At 59.9% G+C, this 16,882-nt stretch overlaps 2 protein-coding genes across 3 annotated transcripts in view; one reads left to right on the plus strand and one right to left on the minus strand.

Annotated features, from left to right (window-relative positions):
* The window catches only part of UPF1 (UPF1 RNA helicase and ATPase), a 35,758-nt gene extending 21,094 nt beyond the window's left edge, over positions 1 to 14,664 (plus strand). For both annotated transcript variants that reach the window (XM_023625524.2, XM_023625525.2), the window contains exons 9-24: positions 959 to 1,067; positions 1,235 to 1,394; positions 1,502 to 1,620; positions 2,117 to 2,281; positions 2,401 to 2,515; positions 3,129 to 3,272; positions 3,663 to 3,876; positions 6,757 to 6,874; positions 7,256 to 7,412; positions 7,607 to 7,749; positions 8,913 to 9,087; positions 9,872 to 9,953; positions 11,248 to 11,409; positions 11,541 to 11,758; positions 12,149 to 12,271; positions 12,919 to 14,664. In XM_023625524.2, the coding sequence (XP_023481292.1) occupies positions 959 to 1,067; positions 1,235 to 1,394; positions 1,502 to 1,620; positions 2,117 to 2,281; positions 2,401 to 2,515; positions 3,129 to 3,272; positions 3,663 to 3,876; positions 6,757 to 6,874; positions 7,256 to 7,412; positions 7,607 to 7,749; positions 8,913 to 9,087; positions 9,872 to 9,953; positions 11,248 to 11,409; positions 11,541 to 11,758; positions 12,149 to 12,268 (2,201 nt within the window). In that variant the 3' untranslated portion in view covers positions 12,269 to 12,271; positions 12,919 to 14,664. The remainder of the gene's footprint in view (positions 1 to 958; positions 1,068 to 1,234; positions 1,395 to 1,501; positions 1,621 to 2,116; positions 2,282 to 2,400; positions 2,516 to 3,128; positions 3,273 to 3,662; positions 3,877 to 6,756; positions 6,875 to 7,255; positions 7,413 to 7,606; positions 7,750 to 8,912; positions 9,088 to 9,871; positions 9,954 to 11,247; positions 11,410 to 11,540; positions 11,759 to 12,148; positions 12,272 to 12,918) is intronic.
* Positions 14,665 to 14,939: 275 nt separating this feature from the next.
* GDF1 (growth differentiation factor 1) lies at positions 14,940 to 16,853 on the minus strand. The gene is made up of 2 exons (XM_023625526.2): positions 16,387 to 16,853; positions 14,940 to 15,779 (listed from the first exon to the last, which is right to left on the minus strand). The coding sequence occupies exons 1-2, from the start codon at positions 16,709 to 16,711 to the stop codon at positions 14,998 to 15,000; spliced, it is 1,107 nt and encodes a 368-aa protein (XP_023481294.2). The 5' UTR covers positions 16,712 to 16,853; the 3' UTR covers positions 14,940 to 14,997.
* Between the last annotated feature and the right edge of the window lie 29 nt (positions 16,854 to 16,882).

Genomic DNA, 16,882 nt, shown 5'->3' on the forward strand with positions numbered 1-16,882 from the left:
CAGGAGTAGCCTCTGCTCTCAGGGAGGGCTCCTGCCATGTCCGGCTCCTAAGTCTGATTCTCCAAGGTTAGTTTGTCTCTGAAGAACCTCACCTGGAAGCTCATGCGTAGGCGTGGGGAGTTGAGAAGTCTGGGGTTGTGTGCAGGTACCCAGAGTGCACACATCTGTTCATGGGCCTGAGAGCAGACATGCTGTGACCTTGGGTGGTCCCATATGCTGGCCAGGGTGGCTGGACTGATAGCGTCCACATGGCACAAGCACTGTTGGATGCAGCGGCATAGGGGGCGTGCTGATGGAAGAGACTTCCTGGGAGAAGGGGCGAGAGCCAGAAGGAACCTCGGCCCTGGCGGGTTGACCTCAGCCTTCTTCCCATGGTGGGCTAACAGTGCTGGGGCTTGACCCCACAGCTGCTCTCTGCCCGGGTCTCTGTTGAGCTCAACCTGAGCATAGGAGACTTGCCTGTGGGTCCCCTCGGAGACCAGTTTTGGGGCCATGGATGGAGGAAAGGGTGTTGTGCATGGCAGCCTGGGGATGTACTGGGCTGGCGTGGCCTCTTTGAGTAGTGTTTGTCTCAGGTCCTGAGCCCTTTCTTCGGTTGGACTCTGAGGGCACCCCTTTGTATAAACTGAAAGAAGAACTGCTTTACCTGTGACTGAGGTGCTCCCAGCTCTACATCCAAGGGCTCTGCAGAAGCTTACAGTCAGAACCCAGGCCCTGGACGTGGCTGCTTCATGCAGGGCTCCGGGTGATGCCTGGGGGCTCACGGGAATGGTGTGGGGCAGGCTGCGGTGGGCCTGGGCACCATGGGCAGAATCACAGGGAGAACGTGGGTCTCACTGGCTGCGCTTTTAGCTTTTGGCACAGAGGAGGGGTCTGTCTATCTCTTCAGTAACTGAGTGAGGGCTCCTCAGAAAGGTAAGCCTGGCCTTGGTAAGAATGACACTTAACTCAGGCACAGATTATGGCGATGAGATTGCCATTGAGCTGCGGAGCAGTGTGGGTGCACCCGTGGAGGTGACTCATAACTTCCAGGTGGATTTCGTGTGGAAGTCAACCTCGTTTGACAGGTACATCTGTCTTCCCCCAGGGGCACTGCTTCATCTGCTCTGTAGTCACCTGCTCTTGGCATGGCTACCACCTCTACCTTCCAGATGATTCTCTGCATCACAGAAGGGCGGGTCTCTGCTGTGGCTCCGCAGTGGTGCATGTTCCTGACCTGGAGCTTTCTTTGTAGGATGCAAAGTGCATTGAAAACCTTTGCTGTGGACGAGACGTCCGTGTCAGGCTACATCTACCACAAACTGCTCGGCCATGAGGTGGAGGATGTGATCATCAAATGCCAGCTGCCAAAGCGCTTCACGGCACAGGGGCTCCCTGACCTTAACCACTCGCAGGTTCTCACCTGTCCTGGGGGCCGAATGGGCCTGCGCCACAGAGCCCGCGGGGTGGGCAGCACCCCGGGGCATCTATACCCTTAATTGCCTCTTGTGCTTGATTGAAGGTTTACGCTGTAAAGACTGTGCTGCAGAGGCCGCTGAGCCTGATCCAGGGACCACCTGGCACGGGGAAGACTGTGACCTCGGCCACCATCGTCTATCACCTTGCTCGACAAGGCAACGGGTAGGGCTCAGCAGGGCCCTGGTGGTGAGAGAGGAGGCCTGCCTGCCAGGCCATCGCGGGCGTGCTAGTGTCTCTGGGGCCGGGTTTCCCAGCTTCTGCGTTGTACATCATTTGTGTTAGATCTGGCCTCTGGTTGCTTTTAACAAGCACGCCTGCTATTCTGGTAAAGGCAGCACTGAGCTGGTGCGTTGTGGCTTGTCCTGTGCCTGGGCACATCTCGGAGCTTAGAAAGTCTTCATAGTACACACAGGAGGGTGATGATGTGGGACTCAGTCACTAACAGTTCTTTGCGTGAGTGGAGTGAAAACTGGGCAGGGGACAGGAAGCTCCAGCCCCACTAAGTTCTAGCTCCTTCAGCATTGTGTCATTCCTGGCTTTAGTCTTAGACGGTGCGCTGGCGCCACTGCCTGTGATTCAAAGCAGTAGTCTTGGTTAATTAGCATTTCCTGAACTTCCTCTGGTGAGCACTGAGACGTGCACTCACGTTGTGTTGAAGGCCTGTGCTCGTCTGTGCTCCGAGTAACATAGCCGTGGATCAGCTGACCGAGAAGATCCATCAGACTGGGCTGAAAGTCGTGCGGCTGTGTGCCAAGAGCCGTGAGGCTATCGACTCCCCGGTGTCGTTCCTCGCCCTGCACAACCAGATCAGGAACATGGATAGGTGGGTGTCCGGTAACCAGCCTCAAGCCTGTTCGTGTTGGTCAGTTCAGCCCATGGCGCTGTGCGGGAGCCTGGCAGCCCTCCGCTCCTACGCCTGCTGACGTGTCCCTGTGCTTGCAGCATGCCGGAGCTCCAGAAGCTGCAGCAGCTGAAGGATGAGACTGGGGAGCTGTCGTCTGCAGACGAGAAGCGGTACCGGGCCCTGAAGCGCACTGCCGAGAGGGAGCTGCTTATGGTGAGCTACCTGGTGTACTGTCCAGGAAACGGGCCTGGGGCCTTTGGGTTGTGGTTGGTTTGTTTTGGCCAGAGGACCTGTTTGGATATGGTCAGCGTATGATGGCCCCTTCAGTTGCTTGTTATTTTGCTTTTGAGAAGAGAACTTGGATGCCTCCTTTATTTGACTCCTTTGTGGTCAAGAAATTAGAGATACCTGGGTACCTGAAACATAATTTTGGAGGTAGTTTCTACTTCCTGCCAGCCTCCCTGCTGCTGGGAGCTGCAGTGGGTGTGGGACATTCTCTCCTGTCTTTCATACCCAACCACCCAGAAGTGGATTTCAGTCTGGGGATGGGATTCCCAGCTCAGCACTGCCCCTCAGAGGCAGTCTTGAGGCAGTCAGCCATTTCTGTGCTGAGAGGTTTTCTCCAATGAAGCACTGCCACTTAGGACTCAAAAGTTAATGTTGCCACAGCCTGGATATAGATGTCGTCAGAGAGCAGCAGCTTGCTTCCACAGTTATCAGGGAGGGTGTGGATCGGAATAGTGCCTGCATCCTGTTGTGTCTGCCCCTTGGGGTCTGGTAACGTTCACCTGCAGGGGCCCGACGCCTGGCATACTCTCTTCCCCAGAACGCAGATGTCATCTGCTGCACGTGTGTGGGTGCAGGCGACCCGAGGCTTGCCAAGATGCAGTTCCGGTCCATTTTAATCGATGAAAGCACCCAGGCCACCGAACCAGAGTGCATGGTCCCTGTGGTCCTCGGAGCCAAGCAGGTGGGCCGTGTTGCATCTGCTGTAGTCTCATTTGAAAACTGGCCTGCATTTTCTTTTGTTCTGTGTAATTTTAATCTGGAAGTTTGTTTTTTAAAATGTCCTATAATGCTGTGTGACGCCCTGGTAGAGCACAGAGGGATGGACAGCCAGCCTTTTGAGGGGGCCTTTGAAAGGTGGGCGCCACACAGAGTGCCTCTCCATGTGGCTCCTGAGTGTGAGTCTGTGTTTGGTGTACGTGGTGAGCGATTCTCCCAACCCAGTCCATGTCTTATCTCTTGAGTTCACGTGGCTGGGTGATTATACGGACGAAGGACCCCTGTGGCCCCCGTGAGTGGGTATCTAGGCTGTTTGGTGCTTGAGCTTCTCACCTGTGTGGGCTTCTTACTGCAGCTGATCCTTGTGGGCGACCACTGCCAGCTGGGCCCTGTTGTGATGTGCAAGAAGGCCGCCAAGGCCGGGTTGTCCCAGTCGCTCTTCGAACGCCTGGTGGTGCTGGGCATCCGTCCCATCCGCCTCCAGGTCCAGTATCGGATGCACCCTGCGCTCAGTGCCTTCCCGTCCAACATCTTCTACGAGGGCTCTCTTCAGAACGGCGTCACTGCAGGTAACGCTCAGGCCAGAGGGGGTGCCTGGGGAGATAACACCTGCTGTCACTGCCTTCCTCAGTGGCCTTATGTAGTGACCACTTGTGTCTAGGGGATGCCTGGAGAGATGCTGTGGTCAGTGGGACAGGATGTCCACTTTGGAATGTGGGACGTCCTTGGGTTGTGGGTGAGGAGGAGCCCACATCCTCCTAAAACTCAGAGTCGCCACACAAGAATTCACTCCAGGGGCTTGTCACACACAGTGGCACACACAATGGCAGGCAGCAGAGCTGAGCACCCCTTCCCGTCCCTCCTCTCAGTAGTTTTCAAAGCTTGGGCCCTGGGAGTCTGCAAGACCGAGGTCAAAGTTACTTTCATAGTAGCCCTGAGGCGTCGTGTGCCCCTTCCTTGTGCTGACACGCATGCCAATGGTGCAGAAGCAACGCTGGGGCCTGGCTGGTGCCTTGGTGCAAGTCGGGAAGGTGCTGCCTGAATGCCATGCGTCGTCACTGCCACATGCACTTGGCCAGCACCATGCGATGCAGAAGTAAAGAGCAGCTGTTTAACTAAATTCCTGAGTGCACACGTTTATGGGGCTGCCTATGCTGAGATAGGAAATTCTAAGACACTTGGCAGGTGCCTGAAGAAAGGACCCGTGGACATGTTTGGTCATTCCAACTGGGGGTTGGCAGGCATTTTCTGAACATGATTGAAGCAAGCATGTGCCTTCAAGGAAAACTGACAGTATTTGTCACCTATGGTAAAATCTGAGGGTTCAAATGAAAATTAGAATTTTGGAAAACTCATGACCCCCAGCATGAGCTGACTGAGTCTTCCAAGTGCTGAGCGGCTTTTCTGATGAGATCCGTAGTGGTGACGTGTGTCTGAGGTGTGTTAGCCTTTGGAAGCTCTGCTTGACTCGGCGACACTTCCCATTCCAATGGACAGTGAGGCTGCCACCAAGCCACTCGGGTCTAAGGCCGTGTGGGCACAGGGCAGAGTAGAGCTGACTCTTCAGGGTGACCTCCTGTCCGCTTTTGGTGTAGAATCGGGCAGAATTCCACAGTGAGGGGCAAGGCGATGGAACGCTCTGCCCTCGTCCAACCGCGTGTGTCTGGGAGGCCGGCCACCTGTGAGGACTCTCAGGACCGACCGCGGGCAGAAGCAGAGTGAGCCAGAGAGTGAAGCAGGTTGCAAAAATGTGCTAAATACCTGTTTTAATGGAAAATATAGTTAGTTTTCATTCAAAACTATTTTTAAGTTAATATTTAAATGAATTAATGAATGTTTTGTTTCTGAGTCTTACAATACAGTGTATGTCAGTAGATGGAGTCCACAGAAACAGTAGCTGTCTGGCCTCGTCTGGTTTCAGGAGTGTGAGGGGTCCCGAGAAGAGTGTTTGAGAACTGCTGACTTAGCGTCTTGTTGATGCCAACAGCCGCCGCGCTGGCCTTGTGGGGCTCACTCTGAGGCTGAGGGCGTGCCTGTGCAGGGCCCTTCCGCTGCTGCGTGCTGCGGTCCTAGGGGCCGCTGCCAGTGTTACCATCACCGCAACACTTAGGCTCTGCCGGTCCCTTGAGCAAGGGGGTTAGGAAGGGCCAGGCCACAGAAGCTTGGTGATGGTTCTCTGTCGCCATTGACACTCATTGGGAAAGCCACTGCTCAGCACTGTTTCAGACCCTCCTCCACAGCGTCAGCTCCCTAGGGCAGGGCCCGTGGTGGTGGTTCAGTGCTGTGTCATCACGGCCCAGCACGTGGTCAGCACCCAAAACTGTATCTGTAAACATTCTTTATTGAAATGTGAAGGAGTGCCTGAGTCTTAACCATCCAGCTTAGTGAGTTTTCACTAAGTGAACACACCTATGTGGCCAGCACCTGAACCCAAAAACATCGTTGACCAGCTCCCAGAGCCCCTTTCAGCCCTGAGATGACCCTGTTCCAGGGCAGTGCTGGTGTCAGCCCAGACCCAGTGACACGAGTAGCCTGACACAGCTGTGGCATCAGTGTTTACACCACAACAGTTGGCAGGTGCTACACACCAGCCCCTGCCCTCAGCAGATGGTTCAACGTTTGCCACTGGGCTAACGGGCCGCCAGGCTCACCAGCCGATCCCTGCCTTAGCTTGACATGAAGGAGACCATGCAGTGCAGTCCTGCGGGCCAGGCTTCCTTCATCCATATAAGGGACTGCAGTGCAGAAATGCCAGTTTTCTCACGTTGATGCAGCTCCAGTCAAAATCCCAAAGGGATGGGTGGGCTGTGTTAGTTGACAAGGTGACTTTTAAAGTTATGCACCGGACCGCCAGGACAAACAGGGGAATGGGGAGGGCCTGAAGAAGGTGGCAGCTCACCCTAGGAGATGTCATGAGTTAATGTATACAAAGCTGCGGTCACTGAGATGCTGTCGGTGGGGTGCCTAGGATAGACCCAGAGGCAGACGCACCCATCCTCAGGCCTTGCTCTGTGATAGGGTGGGCACAGCTCACCAGGCACCCACAAGAGCCGGTTAGAGGGGCTTATAGGTTCTTGAATGTACAGCAGCAAAGCTTCTGGAAGGAAACAGAATAGCTTCGTGACCCTGGGGTGGGCAAAGATTCTTAAACAGGCCGCAGAAGCGCTGACAGATCTGTTCAGCGAGAGCTGGCTCTGTGTCAGGCACGGTACTGATGTCGTGTGCAGAGTCATTCAGTCCTGAGTGTTTCGGGCAGGGGACTGGCTCAGGTGTCCTCGCCAGGGCCTCGCAGACCTGAGTCTCTTGCCTGGAGCCTTCTGTTTCCTGCTCTGCTGCGTCGCCTCTGCCCTTGCTGGCACAGCCTCTGTGCTGCTCCATCTCAGCTCAGTGGAGACTGGCTCGCTCTTCCCTGATGTGAAGTGTTGCCTCCTCTCCCTCCCTGACAACAGCGGACCGTGTGAAGAAGGGGTTTGACTTCCAGTGGCCCCAACCTGATAAGCCAATGTTCTTCTACGTGACCCAGGGCCAGGAGGAGATCGCCAGCTCGGGCACCTCCTACCTGAACAGGTGAGCAGAGACTCGCCCATAGCATCTGCTGGCTTTGGTGGCAGCTTGGTGAGTGGCCGTTAACCTGCTGGGTTTTTGTTAACGTGGTGCTGAAAATTTGCCGTGTCCTCCTCATCCCCATTCTGTTCAGACACCTAAACCAACCCTGTGTTTCCCCCTCGTCTTTTCAGTGCATGTTCTCATGTTGAGCAGGTCCTTTCTAAGGCCACGTGTGGGCCTTTTCTGCCCCTTGTGACTCCCTCGGTCAAGGATGGGGCACTGGGCTGGGCCTTTACGGGGTCGCACTGGAGGCCGAGCTGCCCCATGCCTCCCTCAGCCTCCAGCCGTGGGCCTCAAGAGCCCACAGGTGGAGCCCAGGCACTGAAAGCTTGGCTTTCTTAGGACGGAAGCCGCAAATGTGGAGAAGATCACCACAAAGCTGCTGAAGGCAGGTGCCAAGCCGGACCAGATCGGCATCATCACGCCCTACGAGGGCCAGCGCTCCTACCTGGTGCAGTACATGCAGTTCAGCGGCTCCCTGCACACCAAGCTCTATCAGGTGCACGCCCGGCCCGTCTGCTGGGCCAGCCTTGACTCCTTGCAGCGGAGGCGCAGTGAGCAGCCCGCGGCTCCATGGGCTTCCGGTCCCAGGCTCGGTGGTGGGATTCGATGGTGCACCTTGAAATGATTCACGCAGTCTCGGGGTCTTTGGAGGCAGCCTCCTGGCTGACCGTGACCGTGTGCCCCTTGCAGGAGGTGGAGATCGCCAGTGTGGATGCATTCCAGGGGCGCGAGAAGGACTTCATCATCCTCTCCTGTGTGCGCGCCAACGAACACCAAGGCATCGGCTTTTTAAACGACCCCAGGCGACTTAACGTGGCCCTGACCAGAGCGCGGTATGGAGGGCTGAGTGCTGCTGGTCCTGCTGGGGCAGGTGCCGCCCTCTGCCGGGGTTCCTTCTGAGACTTCCCGTGGGGTCTGGGCACTGGGAGGCCCGGCCCAAGAGGCCGTTTGCTGCCTGATTCTCCTCCTGGTTACTAATCCTCACGTCCCAGCTACACCTGGGGCTGGTGGGGAGTGGAGTTTGCCGGTGGCGGAGGTTGGAGAGTTCCTAGCAGCAGTTCAGAAAGAATGTCTCACCAGGGAGTCGTCTTTGTTTCCACGTTCTCATGGTTTTCTGAGCCTGGGTCTCGCGGGAAAGTCAAACGCAGCGGCAGCAGGGAGTGTGTCCTGTCGAGTCTTTAGTCCACGAGTCTAATGTTTGGTGTCCTTGTCTATTTTGGCTCTAGAACATAACTTTTGAAAAAGTCACATTAGCAGAAGGGACCCAGAGAACATAGGTGGCCCTCTGTGGCCCCAGACAATAGCCATCTCCGTGCCAGGCACAAGTGGGGCTCATGTTCATAGGCTGGTTCCTTTCCCCTCAGGGTACCTTGGTTTTCGTTTGTTATCCCCTTTCCGTGGTGCCCTCTTGTTTGGTGGCCAGCATTGGAGGAGGGGTCCCTGACACAGCTGGGTGAAGGCAAGCATCCACTGGAACCTAGGCCCAGGTTTGGGCATCAAGTTTTGTACCCTGGCCTGTCAGGGTTCCTGAGGTGGCTGATGACCTGGTGCCCAAGAGGCCGCCTCGTGGCTGCAGACGAGGAGACTCGTCTCTGAGCTGTTCTGACATCTGCGCTACTCAAAAATCCACCCGTAAACGGCCCAAAGGGCAGCGTCAGCAGCTGTGGGTGGGCTCCGGTGGGGTCGCCATGGCCAGCAATGTCCCCGCCCATCCCCAGCAGTCAGGGTAGGCGCTGCCACAGGCCAGGTGTTTGGGCAGGGAGGTTGAGAGTGGCCCAGGATGCCCAGCTGGCCTGATGTGTAGGCTGGTGGCCCCCTAGGGCTCCTGCGTGGTGAGGGGCTGTGTGGACGTGGTGCCAGGAGAGCTGCCCAGCTTGGCTCTTGATGTTTGGGTTTGGGTTTTGAGTTGGTTCGGCCTTGCCTCAGACTGTTCTGCACAGTGCTCTGCTCACCGTGCGGCCCTAAGTACCGCACTCTTTGTGCCCCCACTTTGTAGATACGGGGTCATTATTGTGGGCAACCCAAAGGCCCTGTCCAAGCAGCCGCTCTGGAACCACCTGCTGAACTACTACAAGGAGCAGAAAGTGCTGGTGGAAGGGCCCCTGAACAACCTGCGGGAGAGCCTCATGCAGTTCAGCAAGCCCAGGAAGCTGGTCAACACCATCAACCCGGTGAGCGCAGGCAGCAGGGAGGGGTGCAGGACCCACCTCAGGGCCGCCACCTGAGGCAGAATGAGCTGGAGGGAAAGTTCTCGCATCTCATCTTGTGTAAGACACTCTGACCCTAATCAGCAGCCTGTGATCCCTCCCTTGTTTCGAGGGCTCAGTAACACTGCAGCGGGTGAGGGGCCACCCACACACCCCAGAAATTGGGAGTCAGGATCCACTAGTCCCCAGCACACCCTGGCCAGCCCTGCTCTCGTCCACAGAGGGGTCTCGGAGCAGGGCAGGGAGGGGTGAGGAAGGCAGTGCTGGCCGGGAACCCCTTTCTCCCCAAGCCAGTGTTCTGGGCACAAGGCAGTGAGTGGTGGTGAGCCTGAGCTGAGGGTGGACGTGCACCCTGGGGTGTGGACAGGAGCGGTGCGTGCTGTTCCCCGCGGAGCGCTTGTGTAGGTGTTCCCAGCGCTCTGAGGCCTTTTTGGCCTGAGCCTGAGGGGATGCCAAGTCATGGGTGGCATCTAGAAGTGGGACACAGGCAGTTAGGAAACCTTGTGAACTTGGGTGCTCTGGGGGGCTTAGGGAGTGTGCTGCCACTTGAGCCGAAGCCCAGAGACTGAAACATTCAGCGTCAAAAGCCAGGCTGGTTGAGGAGGGGCCAGCAAGACCCAGAGCACACAAGTCAGCAGGCCTCAGGGTTGGCCTCACGCGGCCCCACCACCACCCTGGCCACCAGATCTCTGGAGAGTTCTTCCTGCGTGGAGGTGATAAATTCCTCACCCACCTAAACTGTTTGCAGGGAGCCCGCTTTATGACGACAGCCATGTATGATGCCCGGGAGGCAATTATCCCAGGATCGGTCTATGACCGGAGCAGCCAGGGTGAGTCCGCTCTGCGGGGGCCGGCGGGCCCTGTTGGGTGTTGACCGTTCCCACGCCTGCAGCTTCCGGCCCTGTCACTCCTCGGGTGGCCTCCCACGCACAGTCCACAAACCCGCCTGACAGAGTCCTTCTCAGCTTCCCTCGTCTGAAATCGAAGAATTGGTCTCTGGCAGGTTTTGACTCACACAGCTCTGCGTATGGCGGTGTCTCAGCAGATCCTGCAGCTCCGGCCGTTGGTCCCAGGGCCCCCGGGCCTGTGCGCCCTGCCCCTGCCCTTGGCTTACCTTCTCAAGGAAGGTCACGATGCAGCTCCTTCAGGGAGCCTGCAGCCTCCTTTTGGGTTTTGCTGCCTTCCTGAAGCTTCTGCTTCCTCTGTGAGACCTCAGGGTTAGGTGCATGTTCCTCGTTTCCCGTGTGGGGTCTCTGTCCTACGGCTGAGCCTGGCACGCCGCCTCCTGCCTGTGCCAGCCTCCACAGAGGGGGACTGTATTGCCCAGGTGCTTGGTGCCCCCTGCCCATGTTTTACCTTGGGGTTCGTCCCCTTGTGTGCTGGCTGTCCTCCCTGAGGGCTGGTGCACTCCAGCTGCTGCTCTCTCCCGTTCGCTTTGCAAAAGCCCCCTTTCGTTGTCCCAGTATTCTCCTGGTTGTTGGGCTCAGACTGTGGATTACGTTCTATAATGATGACAAATCATCATTAAATTGCTGCTGCATCCAGCGAGTCACCATGTTGTGTAGCTGGGGGTGTCTTGGGTCCCTCCTTGATCCCCGAGTCCCCTGTGGGCCAGCCCGGAAGATCCCGCTCTTGTGCTCCGGCTCCCTTTGGCCTGCCAGTGCCCAGGCAGCTCTGTGCAGGTTGGGAAGGTCCCTAGACCCAGGGGCGCCCCGGGGGCCTTGCCTGCAGCAGGACCCGCTGCACTTTCGAGCTTAGGCGTTTTCTTGCTTTTGACATGGCAGGAAGGGGAGGCTGTGCCATGTGAATATAAACCTTGCCATAAAAAGGACTTTTTTTTAATTGGAAAGGCAGTGTTGCTTTTGATTTTTCATATTCCTGTAAGGCCAGTGGTTCTCAGAATCCCCTGGGAGCAAAGATGCCTGCCTGGCGCCAGCCCGCGGAGGCCTTTGAGAGAGGCGGCTGAGTGGTGCGAGTCGGCTCCAGGCAGCTCTGCTCTGGGGGCACCAGGGAGCGCTGGGCAGGCAGGCAGTGCAGGGCGCGGCAGCCCAGCTGGCTGGGGGCAGGTGGCAGGCTCGTTTGGACGGGGCTGCTGACGCCTGCTGTCCCCCTCATGTCTTGCAGGCCGGCCCTCAAACATGTACTTCCAGACCCACGACCAGATTGGCATGATCAGTGCCGGCCCCAGCCATGTGGCCGCCATGAACATTCCCATCCCTTTCAACCTGGTCATGCCACCCATGCCACCCCCGGGGTATTTCGGACAAGCTAACGGGCCAGCCGCAGGTGAGTGCCCAGCAGCATCGCGTGGAAACGCATGCTGGCGTCAGAGTTTGCTCATATCTGGGCTTTGAGCGGGCGTGCTTGCTGTGGGCGTCAGAACCTCCTCCAGGGAGCCCTGGACTGTTCTTTTTCAGGCCGGGGCACCCCGAAAGGCAAGACTGGCCGTGGGGGGCGCCAGAAGAACCGCTTTGGGCTCCCTGGACCCAGCCAGACGACTCTCCCCAACAGCCAGGCCAGCCAGGATGTGGCATCGCAGCCCTTCTCACAGGGGGCACTGACCCAGGGCTACATCTCCATGAGCCAGCCCTCCCAGATGAGCCAGCCCGGCCTCTCGCAGCCCGAGCTGTCCCAGGTGAGCAGCCAGCCAGCACCTGACCTGGGCACACCTCACACCTGCGAGAAGTCAGACCAGCCCAGGGAGCCCTCTCCCCACACACGGACCTCACGATACTCACCCTGAAGACTCAGGAGGAGGATGGTCTCCTACTTAGGCGTGCCCTTAGCAGTGGAACCATAGGTCTGAAACATTCCATCCCCAGCACTGCCCTTCAGAAGAGTCCTAGGCAGCTGGTCTGAGTTACCTGTCTCCTACAGTGAGGTAACCAGTGTGGGTCTCCTGGCACTTGAGGACATGGTTTTCTAGATTTTTCTGAGGGACTGGATGAGGAGTAGATTCTCAAGCCTGGGAGCAAGTGCGTGCATCCTCTGGCTGGGTGCTCAGCTCCTCAACCTTGTCTTTCAGGACAGTTACCTTGGTGATGAGTTTAAGTCACAGATCGATGTGGCGCTGTCACAAGACTCCACGTACCAGGGGGAGCGGGCGTACCAGCACGGTGGAGTGACGGGGCTGTCCCAGTACTAGAAGGCAAGCTAACCCCTGGAGGAGGTCTTCACTGGGAATCTGGACTTGTGGGGAAATTTGGGAAATAGGGGATTGGGATCCAAGTCCCTGAGGGGCCAGCTCATCCTGTGACCTGTCACTTCGGGTCCCTGTGCCTCTGCTCACGGTGGCGGGGGGGCATGAGCTTCATGCATACCTCCCTGTGTCACAGTCCTCTCCTGAGAGAGTCCTAGAGCTCCCTGGGAAAGTGGATGTGGGCTTGCAGCTGCCACCCAGGTGGGCGATAAGGAGGACCACCCACTCCTCTCTGATGGGTGCTGGGTCCCAGCCCCAGATGCATGGGCACCTGTGGAGGAGGTGCTTCTGGGTGCCTGCAAGGGCCCTGTGCATGGTTCCCTGTCCCACCTGACCAGAGCAGGGCAAGTGTGGGCTTTGGGCCCCCCGCTGGTGCGTGGGAAAGTGGGGTGCTGTTGCTACAGTGCAGGCTCAGTCGCCTTAGCTCTCAGCTTCCTTCTCTCTTTGGGTGGGAAGTCACTGGTCTGGCCACCCGGCCAGCCTCTGAAGTCCCGTGTCACAGGTGAGAACACAGGTGCGGAGAAAGCCCCGCGCCAACCGGAGCTGGGCCCCTGCCGTCTCTCACAGCCTCGTGCTCTCCTCCTCCTTCCCCACAGGTGGCGGCAGAAGAGCTAAGCTCTGTGGCTTAGTCCATCAGCATCTTATCCTGGGTAATAAAAAATAAAAATAAATGGATACCTGTTTTCCACTGCTAAAACTGAAGCACAACTGTGAGCGACAGGAGAGGGAGAGGAGCCCGAGGGAGAGAGCCCGAGGCGGAGCGAGCGCCCACTGCTGGCACGCGGCGGCGGCGGCGAGGAGAAGGAGAGGGAGCGGCCGGCCGGCCGCGGAGCCCGCCGAGCCCTGCCAGCCCGCTCGCCGAGGAGGCCGGCGCTCGCCGTCCACACCTGGGCCTGCGACCGGGGCGGCGGAGGAGGACCCTCGTCTCAGAGTAGCCCTTTCCTCTGTTGTTTTCTTTTTCTCTTTTATTGAAAGGGGACTACGTTTTAGCAGGAAACACTTTTGCATTTCTGTGCCGAGCAGGCTCCTTGCAGGCGGCAGCCCGGCCGGGAGGGCCTGAGGAGGTGCGGGTCCTGTCCACACCGGCCGGCTCCCGAACAGACCGCTGAGGCCACGCTGCCTGTGTTCTAAGGTTTTCATTTAAGGAGAATACGGTGTTTTGGGTTTTTCTGTTTGTTTTTTAAAGATTCTTTCAAAGAAGTACTGAAAAATATACTTTCCTGAGTTTGTCTCTCAAATCTTAGTGGTGGACCTGGGAGATGCAAGAACCTTCCAGAAACGAAGTTTAAACGAGCCGACACAACTCGTGATTAGGATCAACACCTGTGACTCCATGGAGAGGAGGATTTTTGTTTTCAGTTTTAGCTTCCAGCAGCTTCTTCCCATGCGTCAGGCAGTGAGGGAGCACCATCCCGGGCCGGCGGCGCCACGTCCCCGCTGGACTCTGAGAAGCAAAGCGCTTCGCTTGCGCGGTGGACTCCGCCCGCGGGAGGCCCCGCAGGCCGGCCGCGAGGCCAGGGGCGGCCAGGCTGCTTCCCCGGAGTCCTGCCTGAGGATTTGGCAGAGGACAGCGGCCAAGAGGACCCATCCCCAGGGAGGCGCCCACATCCCTGTGGCCGGTTAGACACGCAGAGCACCTGCCCCCCTTGTCTCCACCCCACCTTTCGAGTTTGCAGCCCCTCTGCCTGCGGGCACAGCTTCACCGAGTGGGGCGGGTTCTGCGTTGGGGAAAAGGAGTATGTTTCAGAAATAAGTCGGGCTGCGCTGAAGGGGCTTTGCGGAGTTAGTCCCACGAGCCGGTGGGGGGCCTGAGTCTGGGTGGCGGCTGAGAGGACCACCCCTAGCTCCTCACACACTGCAGAGGGGTGTTAGTCTCCCTGGTGGCCAGCTGTTTGAGGACCATCCCCTGCCTACCAAGGCCCTGGTGACCCTCACCCCCCAGCTTCCCCCTCCCGTCTGGCTGTGCTGGCCCTCATCCCAGAGCCTTTAGATTGCAGCTTGTTCACCGGAGATGGGGACACAGGCCACCTTCCTCTGGCGGGCCTCTTATTTATGACCACTGCTGTGGGGCTGCCGGGTCCCCTGCCTTGGGTGGGCCGCATAGAGGCGCAGAGCTTGGGTAGGTTTCCGCTGTGACCCGTTGTGTGACACCCGGCCTGCCCTGTTCCCTCCTTGGAATGCTTTGCCTCCCCTTCGTGCTGTTTGCTTCATCCTCTGCCTTCCAGCGGCAGTTCCTCTGAGTTTTCCAAGTCGAGGCACATCTGTACCACGTGCAATGTAACTCTTGATTTTTGGTCAGTTTGTTTGAAGCTCTTTTGTCACCAATAAAATCTTAACAAACAGCTCTAGCCTTCACATCGGGGCTCGATAAAGTGCAGGGAGGTGGCAGAGCGCTTGGTCTGGGGGCCTGGCTGGTTGGGGGCAGTACTGTGGGTCACCCCTGGCAAAGCTGAGACCGGCGGGGTCTGTGCAGCGGGACCGGGGTACCTGGCCCCTCACAGGGTGGGCGTACGGAGACGGGACTCCAGGAACCCGGCCCTCTGTAGGACTCCCTCTCACACTGATCGTTCACGGCCGTGGACGTGCCGACCCCGAGGGACAGGACGAGGACAGAGGCTGGAGGCTGAGCGGACCACGCCGTGTTTATTGTTGAGCCCCGTCCCCGCCCGTTCTTGTCAGCGGCAGCCACATTCGTCCACCACCATGTCCTCATAGTGCCGCAGGACCACGTTGTCGCTGTTGTCGAAGAAGAGCACGGAGATGGGCGACAGGCGCGCGGGCACGCAGCAGGGCAGGCCGGCGGCGCCGGGGGCGGCCGCGTGCATGAGCGCGCGCAGCACGGCGTGGTTGAGCGCGGGCGGCCCGCCGGGTCCCGACAGCGCGGCGGGCAGCGCGCACTGGCCCTGGCAGTAGTTGGCCAGGAAGCCGCGCGGCGCGATGACCCAGCGGTGCCAGCCCACCTCGCGGAAGCTCACGTAGAGCCGCCGCGCGCGACACGCGCCCCCGGCGCCCCCGCCCACCGCGGGCTCGGCCTCGCGCCGCGGTCGGGCCAGGGGGTGGCACAGGCGCGGGTCGAGGGTCGCCAGCAGCAGCGAGGCCTCGGCCAGGCGCGCGCAGGCGGCGGGGACCCGGGGGCGGAGCGCCAGCGACAGGCGGAGGCTGCGCGGAGCCGAGGCGTTGCGGGCCCAGGCGGCGCCCAGCAGCTCGGCGCGCACCGGCGTTCCCAGGGCGAGCACCGCCTGGCGGAGCAGCACCGGCCCGGGGCCAGCGCCCTCGGCCGCCCGCGCCACGCTCAGCTCCCAGCCGCCCGCCGTCGCCTCCGCCGCCGCAAAGCGCAGCTCCAGGCGGGCCCGGCTCGGGCGCTCGGCGGGTTCCACGGCCGACAGGTCGAAGACGACGGTCCACTCGGGGCAGTGCCCCGCGGCCGAAGCGGGCTCCGGGGGCCGGGCGGGCGCACCTGGGGAGGCAGGGAGAGGGGTGGGCTCGCGCTGTCCTCGCACGGTACCCGACCTGCCCGCGAGGGGTCTCAGTTGGGGACCAGGGGAAGGTGAGCGCCTGGGGCGGGGCGGGGGGCGCGCCATCTGTTAGGCGGCGTCAAATGGTGTGAAGCTGCGGGGGTCGGGGAGATGGGGTGGGGGCAGGGCATCGCTTGCAAAGAAGAGGCCCTGCCCCGCGCAGATCGGCCTACCCCCGGTTGGGAACACAGGCAGCCGGGCGAGATGAGCGAACGCCTGGGGCCCGCGGGGAAGCGATGCCGGGGCGGGGTGGCATCTGCAGGAAGGCATCAAATGGTGTGAAGTGAGGGAGTGGGGGCAGGGCTCCAGCTGCAAGCAAGGGCCTTGCCTGGTGCGAAGGAGCCTGGCCTTAGGACCGCTTTCCCGGGCCACGCAAGTGCCCACGGGGAGCAGTGGAAGGAGTGCGGATGCCCAGGTTGCTCGTGGGGTGGGCACAGTGGGAGTCTCTCTGGCCTCCCCGACCTGGCGCTCGAGGCTCGTGGCGGGCCCGGGACGCCCAGCGGGGTCTCAGCCTCCAGGACCCACAACCCCAGCGCGGGCCCCACTCACCGCGGTCCAGAACGTGGCGCACAATGTTCCCGGCGACCCCCAGCTCCTCCAGGTGGCACGGTCGCAGGGTGGCCCCTGGGGGCGTCCGCCGCAGGTTCGTCCTTGACTCCTGGGGGTCCCGGCGGCGGAACAGGTGCCACATGACGGGGGGTACGGGCCGGGGAGTGGGGGCGTCCCGGGGTGCGTCACGCAGCCCGAGAGCCTGGAGCAGGGCGGCGGCGGGGCCCGGGGGCGCGGGCGCGCGGGCCGGGGGTGGCGAGGGCAGCAGCAGGGCCAGGAGGAGGAAAAGGACGCGGCGGCCGGGACCGCGGCGCGGCGGTGGCATCTTCTTCGCAGGCGGCGACCAGACGAGTTCTCAGGGGCCGCTGGGCCCCTAGACTTGCGGGCTGGGGGCGGGGCCGGGGCCCCAGGAGGAGCCGGGGCGGGGTCTGGGGTTGGGCGGGGTCAGGGCCCCGGGGGCGTGGCCGTGGCCCTGAAGCCGGACGGGACCACCCCA

Source organism: Equus caballus, chromosome 21, assembly GCF_041296265.1.
Source record: "Equus caballus isolate H_3958 breed thoroughbred chromosome 21, TB-T2T, whole genome shotgun sequence".
Classification (NCBI taxonomy): Eukaryota; Metazoa; Chordata; class Mammalia; order Perissodactyla; family Equidae; genus Equus; species Equus caballus.